Consider the following 10872-nt stretch of genomic DNA (forward strand, 5'->3'; position numbering starts at 1 on the left):
CGCCTTTATTTTGAAAATAATAGAGCGGAAATTACTATTTTTGCCGCACGTAAACTAAATGAACGCTATGAGACAGAGCTAGCTAACAAACTGAGATATCCTACTCTCCTCAAAGAATCCTGAGGAACTTGGTCCTTTTGTTATTTATCACGGTCATGTTTGTCGTAAGATAATTTAATCATCATTGGCTATCCAGCTGGTTTCACTGTAACATGGAGCTAGGGGACTAAAGCTAGCGTGAGCGAGGAAAACCCCACGTTACCTTGGTTAGCGATAAACAAGCCTCAACTAGGTCCCAGTCAACATGGTGAGTTAACCTTCAGCACACCTACATGCACCCACAGGACCATTCTAATGCTATAGACTCATTTTAATGCTATGGATTCATTTGGATGTTATAGACTCATTCAATACTATCGACTCATGTTAATGTTATAGACTCGTTTAATACTGTAGAGTCATTTTAATACTATAGACTCATTTTACTACTGTAGAGTCATTTTAATGTTATAGACTCATTTAATACTATCGACAACTTTTCATGTTATAGACTCATTTAATAATATAGGTTCATTTTTGTACTGGAGATTCATTTTAATGCTCTTGACTCATCTTAATGTTATAGAGTCATTTCACTGCTGTAGATGAATTGTTTATGCTCTAGACTTATATCAGTGCTTTAGACTCATCTTAATGTTATAGTCACATAAGTTCTTACCCCTTAAAAACCGGTTCTCTCACTTTATCTTTGTAGATCCTCTCTCGTGTGAAACCAGCGGTGGGAGCAGAGACACAGGTGAGCATCATTGAGAAGAAGAAGAACCAGTCCAAGGTTCCCCGGCTGGAGGAGTACCTGCAACAGAGAGACTACCTTGGGGCCCTGACACTGTTGGAGGTACACACACGACCCCAGCTCCAATCAAATCACAAGTTTCTGTTCCAGTGTTTATGTGGTTCAACGGTCCCCCCCTCACTAGAAATGCACATTTAGGTAGAAAAGGGTGGTTGAGGGAAATGAATCCAATTCATTAAGTCCAGTTTATCATCAGATATTTTTCGAAAATTTCAATATCCAAATGTGTTGGTTCTTTTTTGTTTGTCTCAAGAATGTGGCACTCGCTGATTTTGATAATGTATCATAAAGTTTGAGTACAGGTAAATATCTGAGGTGTGGACAAGGTGAAATATTCATGATAGTCAATAAGTATTTCTTAGAGAAAAGGGGTGGGACCAGATGAGTAAGGAGAATCCTCTTTCACACATTATCACACACTATGACTGAAGTACTGCTGCTGATGTGCTTATGTCATCTCCAGTTTCAGAGAAATGTCGGAGAGAAAGAGGAACATGCCGACCTCTGGATTGGCTACTGCTCCTTTCACTTGGGTGATTACAAGAAAGCAATGGAGGTAGATGTTTGAATGACCTTGTGTAGATATGCACACTTTCTGTACATAAAGGTCCCTGCTGGCAGTATATCAATTCTGAATGCTTGTCTAATGAATGGATAAGTTCTGATCATATTTGTAATAATTTCCTTGACAGGAGTACAAGTCTCTGACCATGAAGCCTGAGTGTCCTGTTGATGTCTGGGTCTATCTCGCCTGTGTCCTGTTTTTCTTGGGTCTCTATAAAGATGCTGAGGAGGCTGCGTCAAAGGGTAGGCATGGCAACCCAATAAATTGGTACTCTGTACTGAATTTTTGCCTCTTTACCTAAATATTCTACACTGTTATCTGGGGAAAGGACATCAGTATTCTGTGCAACTGGGAACCGATTTTTGTGAAATACTTTTGGTCACAGTGGAATCAAATAAGGATTTTTATTCATGAATTCTTTCATTCTAAGTTCACCATTTGACAAAAGGATAATATATAAGTTTTTCATCAGCATTCAGATGTCATGTAAATCAACTATAACAAATTATAACTTTTATAACATTAAAACAATTTGAGGTTTTCCAGCAACAAAGCAACACTGGACACTAACTCACTGGAGTCTGAGTATCAATGAATATCTCTTCAGTTTTTCAGTCCTGTTCTCATAGGTTGTCAGTAAATCAATAAATAAATAAAACCCAACCGAATATAAGCCAAATGTTCTCAATGGTTTGATATGCACAACCTATTTCCCCACCGAGTTTTCCTCTGTGCGCCATTTGCTGTTTAACTTGTCTTGTAATTTACCTGTATTCTTCTATTGTGAAGGAGGTTGATTTTTTTACCTTGATCTCTCATTGACTACATTCACATGGACACCAATATTCTGATATCAACCTGATTAATACAATAGTCTGAATAAGAGACTGTCAAGTAAACAGCATTTTCTGATTACCTTAACCTGCAATAATTAAATGAAGATATGCAGAGTATTCTGATCTTAGTTGCAGTTGCATGTGTATAACAATAGAATGGAATATTCTATCAACATTTTAATCCAAATTATGTCTCATCCAGAATGAGGTCAATAGTCTCATCATTGGTTTCCATTACCAACATGTTCAGTGATACCCTCTGTTTGGTAGATTTAGCAATTTTGGTCAAAAGGTCTGATGTACATTTTTAGAATGTAATCAATCACTGTCTAATTTGTATGATCATTTTTAAATGTCATTCATAAAATTAGCATCTTATTCTCATGTTCTTTGCTGTCTCACTTTTTAGCACCGACGTCCCCGCTCCAAAACCGGCTCCTCTTCCACTTGGCTCACAAGGTTGGAAAATAAATGAAACTTTACTGTTATGTATTTATTTGTTCTCTTTGATGTCACTCACTCACAAACAGTTCATTGAGCAGCAGTGTGTGTCAGGTTATGATTCTGATATGGGATCAACTTTGAGGTTTGTACACTGTAAAGTATCTGCTATCTTTTTTTCTTCAGATTCATGTGTATCTCCACTGTTTATGATCCATGTCTTCGAAATTGTGATGTATTGTTTTTGTCTTCCTGCCTTCCCCTCCAGTCTCTTACCATTTTGTCCACCTGATCAGAACCCTGTTTGAAATACTCCTGTTGTCCTTATCTTGTGTCTCAGTTCAATGATGAGAAGAGGCTGATGGGTTTCCACCAGAACCTGGAGGATGTGACGGAGGACCAGTTGAGCCTGGCATCCATTCACTACATGCGTTCCCACTACCAGGAGGCTATAGACATCTATAAACGGCTTCTGCTGCAGAACAGGTCTGTGCTTTTCCTGGAACATGTACCATTCGCGCATCACCTAGACCGGTGTTCGTTTTGTCTATGTGAGAGAATGAGATTTTATGCGCTTCACCCCTTGTCGAACCATAAAGATAATTCAAGTGCTGTAGACCTGCTGACCTGGCTTCTTCTAACACTGATATACTGTCTCTGTAGTATCAAGGGTAAGAAATGGAAAGCCTATCACAGAATTTCCCTGGCCACTTCTCTCAGAGGTCCATTCATTGTTTTGTGGCATCTTCAGTCTACGAGGCATATTTTTTTTTAAGGGCAGCAGATGTAACAGCGTCTGTTACAGTCCTCGGCAGCAGCTGATAGCGCACTTGTTGAAATCCAAATTAGCTTTACTGCTACCACTAATGCTTTAAACTGCTATCAACTGCTGCTACCTACTGTGCAAAAATATCTATATATTCCTCGGGGCACATTTGCATATGTGTGGTCTGTCCCATCAGATCTTCACTTTTGTCAGGTCATATATTAGAAGAATCTTTAATGCCTTATCAAGCAATATATGATAATAGTGACATGACTAGTAACATGTATAAGAATTTGTTAGGTTTTGAAATAATACATAATGCAATTTTTATTCTATCACATTATATCCCCCACTATAGGAAATAAACTAGAAATCAATTGTTAGTCCATATTACATCTTGTGTTTTCAGAGAGTTCCTGGCCCTGAAAGTGTATGTGGCTCTGTGTTACTACAAGCTGGATTACTACGATGTGTCTCAAGAGGTGCTGGCCGTGTACCTGCAGAGCATCCCTGACTCCACTATCGCCCTGAACCTCAAGGCCTGCAACCACTTCAGACTCTACAATGGCAAAGCAGCAGAGGTAAACACCATGTCTGACTACGGCTGGTTGTTTTATGTGTATATTTTGAAAATGCAGGTAATTCAGCCGGAAGTGTCAGCCTGACTGGTTTTCAGGAGCTTCAGTGTTTTCTGTGCGGGAGAGGAGCTCTTTCGCTTTTTAACTTTGCAGATCTTTTACATAAAAAATTCCTCTAAAACACTAGATGACAAAGGAAACTGAAATCCGCAAAATATGTCTCCTTTACATCTAATGTAAAGATAAGAACACGAGATCTGATTATTTGGATGTCAAACATAAGTAAAAGCTTACGTTGATTTTACAATGAAGTTGTCATCTTTTATCATCGTTTTTGTTTGTCAAATGTTTGTTCCTATGTCACATTGCAACATTAAAATCCAAATATCTTTTTTAGGGGTCAATATATACCGTAGTTGCACATTTATTGGAAATCCTTCTTCAATATTTGATTTCTTGTCAATTTTCTGCTCATCCTTGTCATTTTTCTGTGGTGGTTAAGTAGAGTAAGGTTGGACTGGATGTTTGCATTCTCTCCCTCTCAGGCTGAGCTGAAGAACCTAATCGACATCTCCTCCTGCTCCTTTGAGTTTGCTAAGGAGCTTATCCGACACAACCTGGTAAGCTCAATTTCTGACTGTGGGTGTGTAGTTGTGTCCACACACTGGTGATTTATATGCTAGATTTCCACATGGTGAATCTCTCCCTCCTCCCGTGTACTGCAGGTGGTGTTTCGTGGTGGGGAGGGGGCGCTGCAGGTGCTGCCTCCTTTGATCGATGTGATCCCCGAGGCCAGACTCAACCTGGTCATCTACTATCTCAGACAAGGTGTGTGGCGGCTTTGCAGTTCTCTGAAAAAAGTAAAACAAGGAAAATATATTTTATTTTTCCTTTTCAAAGGTTTTATTGTAAAATGATCTGTAAAGAATTCAAAATTCTGTGTATTTAGACCTTTATTTTAAAGAAATGCAGTCACCTATTTATCACTGAGAGGTTATAATACCCAAATATAATACAAGAACATTTCTATTTCTATGAGTCTATGGGTTTTACATCTGTTTTAACTAAACTGTAAACAGTACAATATTATGCAACACAACTAGAACCTCCACTAAAGCCCAACAGTCCCCTTATGAAATCACATTTTAATTCAATAGATACAGATTTTTGTTTGGTTCTGCACCAAATTGCACACAATCATTTATATCATCCCTATTACCTTCCGGATTTTTTTAAATCAAGTTCTATTTGAAACAATTTTAAAACCCCCTTGGCTATCTCACAATGTTAAAGACAGTTAAAAAACCAACCCTTGCCCAAACTTGCTCTAGTTTATAGAATCACATGCTCCATTCTTCACTTCCAGACGATGTCCAAGAAGCTTTCAACCTCATTCAAGATCTGGTACCAACCACACCTCAGGTGACGATTCTCAGTGACACAATGATTGTTTCGAGTATGTTGTTGTAACTACTTGGCCTAAATAAGAATGGTTTTACTAACCAGGCTCATTGTCTAGAAACTACAATGAAAACCAGAATAATGCCAGATTAAATTAGGCCTATTATTAAACCACTTCTCCTTGTTCCACTTAAGAGTTCATGAATTGCTTTGTCTTTCTTCGTAACATTTTTTCGTATCTTCATCTTAGTGTCACATGAAAACTGAGTGTTTTCAGTTTCATTGATCTGTTGTCACGGTGTTTGAAAAAGAGCGTATCAAATGATCGTCTGATCATTTCGTATTCTCTCAGGAGTATATCTTGAAAGGAGTGGTGAATGCCGCACTGGGACAAGAAATTGGATCAGTGAGTATTTGTGTTAAACTGGAAGACTTGCATGTAAATGGATGTGCTCTTGAGAACCGAGGGTGTGAGACAAACATGCACTTTTATCTCTTTACAGAGGGATCACTTGAAAATCGCACAGCAATTCTTTCAGCTGGTTGGAGGCTCGGCGAGCGAATGCGGTACTGTGAATCAAGTTTAATCAATGTGACCTTTCTACAGAAACCCAGTGCAAGGATGTAAAAAAAAATGTTTTGTCCTTTCAGACACTATTCCTGGCAGACAGTGCATGGCCTCCTGCTTCTTCCTCTTGCGGCAGTTTGAAGATGTTCTCATTTATCTAAACTCAGTCAAGGTTGGTGTTGCATAGAGTTATTACTTTACTGTGGTATCAGTGTGTAACCTGGAGCTGAACAAAAGGCTCCCACACACTGGGTGATAAGCGTCACTTCAGATGGCAAGTGGTGCTTTGCAGATGAAGGTGTGTATTTGTGTGTTTTTCCCCTTGAGTTGCATGCTCTTTATTTCAGGACACATAGCCGATCATCCTTTTTCACACAGATATAACTGTTCTTTTCCTTTTGCAGGGTTACTTCTACAATGATGATACATTCAACTTCAACTACGCTCAGGCTAAAGCCGCCTTAGGCAACTACAAAGAAGCTGAAGAGGTACCTCACTCCTGCAAGAATCTACAAAACTGCTTCTTTTAAACTTCAATTCATTCTGACTGGAGATACTGAATATTGTGTTGCACTAATCATAATGTTTCTTTCAGGTTTTTCTGCTCATTCAGAGTGAAAAGATCAAGAATGACTATGTTTACCTCAGCTGGCTGGCACGATGCTGTACGTATAACAGTGACTGAATGATAAAATCTTTCTGCACAGAACAATACATTAGGTTGCTTAATTAAAAACTGTAAATGATTAATACAAAGAAAGTCTGTATATATATCATATCTAATTCCTCATGTTTACATGAAAATAAGGATTACAAAAATTAAGGATTAAAAAAAAAAAAAGGCAGTAAAAATTGCTGAAGTTCACTAAAATGATTAATAAAATCCTGTGAAGCAAGAAAAATACAATTTATGTCAGAGTAGGGTTTTTAAAAAGTTCAGATATAATAAATAATATAAGTGTTATTGTAGGGTTTGGATTTTACATTTTACTAAAACTGAAGCGAAAACAGGAGGAATATGATCAAGTTTTGTGCCACATTTGGCAGCAGCTACATAAAGGTGAGGCCTTTACAGGTAGACATGAAAGAAGTTCAATTTCTCTACAGCTGTTGGCATAAAAGCAGAGTGGGTGCTCTCAGAAACCTCGAGCTGGTAGAAACAAGACTTTTTATTCTCGCTCACTGAAGCTGAGGTCAGAGTCAAACCTCGCTGCCAGATTTTCTTGCCTCAGGCCTGAAAATAATTTAGGGTTACTCTCGCACTCGCTTAGTATTTTACTCAGCAGCTCTTAGAAATGGAAATCTTCATTAAAAGATTCCCCTTCCTGTCTTAATCTACATCAATAAAAATCTGCCTACAGGCATTACATTTTTTTTTCGAATGTGAATCTACTGAAGTTGCTGAAAGTGGCTGTGAAGATGGATTGTTGGATTATTTTTCAGATGTTATGAACCAGAAGGGCCGACTTGCCTGGGAGCTCTATCTGAAGATGGGCACTTCCTCTGACTCCTTCAGTCTGCTGCAGCTCATCGCCAACGACTGCTACAAGGTGACTCCACCATCTTGTATCATCTGAGGTTAACACCTATAACCTCAGAAGTACCTGTGTAGATGTATCGAGTATTTGTCGATCTGCAGAAAATGATTCACCAGCAATTGATCAATCGATCAATGATGTGTTCAAGCAAAAATGAGAAATATTGTCTAGTTTGAGCTTTGCCAATGTAAGTTTGACTATTTTATCTTGTTTATATTTTGGACACTTTGTTTGGACAAAACAAGCAATTTGAAGACAAAACGGGAAGTTTGGATTAGTTCAAAATGTGCATACAATTAATTGATTAATAAAAAGAATCAATACTTTCAGATAGTTGCAGCACTAGTATGAAGCTTAATTTTCCTTTTTCTAGTGAATTTACCATTAGCACTGCAAATTTATTGTTAGGTACATTTTCTATTAATCTGCAGAGGATTTTCTGATCAATCACTTAATTGTTACCTCCAACAAAGAGGTCTTTTTTTTTACCCATAGCAATATCACGCAAAGACTACTGGTTGTATTACCACAAAACTTGGGGGAAGGATTTGTTAGAGATTAAAGAAGAACCTCTATATTGTTCACATTCAACCAAATGTGTGAGCAGGCGTCAAAGATTGTTGCAGTTTCATCTACGCCTTGTAAATCAATATGTTGCAGTGGGTCACGGTTACAACATGTTGTTTCAGATGGGCCAGTTCTACTATGCAGCCAAAGCATTTGATGCTCTGGAGAAGCTGGACCCAGAGTCAAACTACTGGGAGGGCAAGAGAGGAGCTTGTGTTGGAATCTTCCAGCTCATACTGGCTAACAAGGAGTCCAAGTATGTTTGTCTTGTTTTTTGTATCTTGTGCAAAAGTTTAAGTCTTGATTACACATTTAAAAACGTTTCCTTCATAATCCCTGTCATTACCCAGTAACATCTGGACTCGCAAATCAAACATCTGTGGTCTGTTTGAGTGGGTGTGGAGTAAACACACGAGAGTCGGTGCATTCTTGATCTAATCTTGTTTATTCACGTATCCTGTTTGCGCTCTAGGGAGACACTTAAAGAGGTCTTGCCCTTGCTGCGCAATTCAGGAAACCCCCAGGTTGAATACATCATCCGAGCTCTGAGGAAGTGGGCCAAAGACAACCGAGTCCTCCTCTCATGACGACCGTCAGCAGGATCCACCTCACTGTAGACCTGCATCAAGAGAAGCTACATTATGCATTAATTTCATTCCACTGTATGAATGATATCTCTGCCACATGAAGACATTATTATTATTAGTATCATGAAGACATTATTATTTCTGATATAATGTACTGTTGAATGTCTTCGATTGCAAATATGTACTTGTATTTTTGCATTAAAATATGAACATGTTTTGTAAATTAAAGTGACTTATTTGTATGAATTTCAGTGTAGTAACTGACTGAAACCTTTTCCTCTGATTGTATGGACTAATACAAATTTACAATCAGACAAGATATGAGTCTAAACTGTAGAGGTAGGAAAATAGAAAGTCAACATGAAAAACAAATCAGGTCATCATGAGCAACATAAATATATTTATATTCCAAATGTATGTCAATATATTGTTTTTCAGTTTTGTACAAATCTTTGATACAAATGGAATCAAGCTGAAATAAACAAATACAAAATATTTTCTGTGCATCTACTTACATATGTGTATGTGATACACACCCAGTAAAATTTTAAATTAATTAGTAATTTATCTAGATTATTTTTGAAAGACAACTTTACAGGAAACGTACGATACCTCACACACGATTCCTCACACTTTTTAATTATGACTGAGTCAAATCCCAATTCTTTACTAGATGCCTGTCTGAACAGTATGTGCTCACTCAAGTCATTGGATCATGGTCATTGTTGTGACATTTCCTCAAACCGTGTAAACATTGATGTGAGGACACAATGTTGACATAACTCCACTCTGCATTGTCCTATCACTACCAAACTTCTGTCTCCTGATCAGAGTCCGAGCCTGAACAACTCTATGTGTCAATATTTCCTCAGGATCATAGCACCACCTACTGATACGCCATTTAACAGGAAGTACTTTGTAAATCCCCTCTGCATTATCCAACTGGCTCCGAACTACTGACCTATGATCCCAATCCTGACCTGAACAGCTCCATATATTAATATTAGTTCAATGTCATAGCGCTACTAACTGATCAGTGTGAAAATTGAGTTGTTGTAACATTGTCCAATTGACACAAAATTTGTCAGGCTACATCAGAGCCCCTACTTGGACCGATATATTAGTCTGTACGTAATAATAGTGATCGCGAAATCTACTGGTAACAGGAAGTAAGCTTTAACATAAAATGTTCACAGTGTGATGTGCTATTTAATAGCATGGACCGCAATAAGCAATGAGCAGGCAAGGATCGACATTGCGTGACGGACGCAGGAGTGTGAGGCGTTTATCCTTGCCGCAGTTCGTAAAATGAATGCAACGAAGAGACGTGCACTTGGTCATCGATCGCTCTCTCCACCGACCGCAACAGGCTTCAACGTGCCGGTGCTCGGGCCCGTTAGTGCTACAACGTATCCATAGTTATATACTCTGTTTCTCTTAGTGACGTTTACTTGGCATCGACATGTTAAAGTTGCAGTTTGATTGACATGCACTAGCTCACATTTGCACCATGTGTCCTGTAAGGATTGCTTGTTTGTAACCAGGTTAAAGAACACCACTCTAATTCAGTGGTTTACATCCATAAATGCAGGGTTTTTGACAGTTGAAGCAGCAGAGCTTCACAAATCCTGAATTTTAGTCCCCAAAGTTCAGGCTTAGCAAAGTTACATCCTACAATTAAACCTAAGGTCAATTTAACTCTTTGAAACTTTACGCCCCCTCAACTTTTACCTGGCCTAACATTATACTTGATAGAGCTGCTCCAGAGAAACACTGTACAACCGTTTCTTCATGCTGAGTTTTACACGTGATGGAAATTCGACCTGGTGAGACTTCTGAAGAGATTTGAGAATAATAGTCTTTTAAGTATACTTTATTCCTTGCAAGGAAGGTCAGACAATCATACAGCATGCGACGAGCATTCTGCAGAAGGAATGACAACGACACAGTTGCAGGCGTGTGCTTTTTATGCAGGAACAGATGTGTGTGTGAAGAGTTGAACAAAGTGTGTGTGTATGTATGTGAAGTATGTGTGTGAACTGAGTGAATAGTAAAATCCCAGGAGATAAGACACAGACACAGGCTGAAGGCCTCTTCGAGCTCTTGGTGGGGGGAGGCGAGCACAGTCTGATATTTTTGGCCCTGATGTCATCTTGGCAGTTACAAAAACAG

At 38.6% G+C, this 10872-nt stretch overlaps 1 protein-coding gene across 1 annotated transcript; it reads left to right on the top strand.

The window, feature by feature from the left end:
* Positions 1 to 65: 65 nt before the first annotated feature.
* ift56 (intraflagellar transport 56) lies at positions 66 to 9195 on the top strand. Its single transcript, XM_061089306.1, has 18 exons — positions 66 to 307; positions 755 to 895; positions 1317 to 1409; positions 1546 to 1660; positions 2664 to 2713; positions 3036 to 3181; positions 3871 to 4042; positions 4585 to 4659; positions 4765 to 4867; positions 5406 to 5461; positions 5793 to 5846; positions 5944 to 6007; positions 6092 to 6180; positions 6413 to 6496; positions 6604 to 6673; positions 7452 to 7558; positions 8236 to 8369; positions 8586 to 9195. The coding sequence occupies exons 1-18, from the start codon at positions 305 to 307 to the stop codon at positions 8698 to 8700; spliced, it is 1671 nt and encodes a 556-aa protein (XP_060945289.1). The 5' UTR covers positions 66 to 304; the 3' UTR covers positions 8701 to 9195.
* The last annotated feature ends 1677 nt before the right edge of the window (positions 9196 to 10872 follow it).

The sequence above is a fragment of the Limanda limanda genome, chromosome 2 (assembly GCF_963576545.1).
Source record: "Limanda limanda chromosome 2, fLimLim1.1, whole genome shotgun sequence".
Classification (NCBI taxonomy): domain Eukaryota; kingdom Metazoa; phylum Chordata; class Actinopteri; order Pleuronectiformes; family Pleuronectidae; genus Limanda; species Limanda limanda.

Excerpts from the sequence above, each read along its gene's own strand:
- ift56 (XM_061089306.1), top strand. Across the intron at positions 2,714-3,035 it reads TCTTCCACTTGGCTCACAAG|TTCAATGATGAGAAGAGGCT; the intron begins GTTGGAAAATAA and ends CTTGTGTCTCAG. Across the intron at positions 8,370-8,585 it reads CTGGCTAACAAGGAGTCCAA|GGAGACACTTAAAGAGGTCT; the intron begins GTATGTTTGTCT and ends TTTGCGCTCTAG.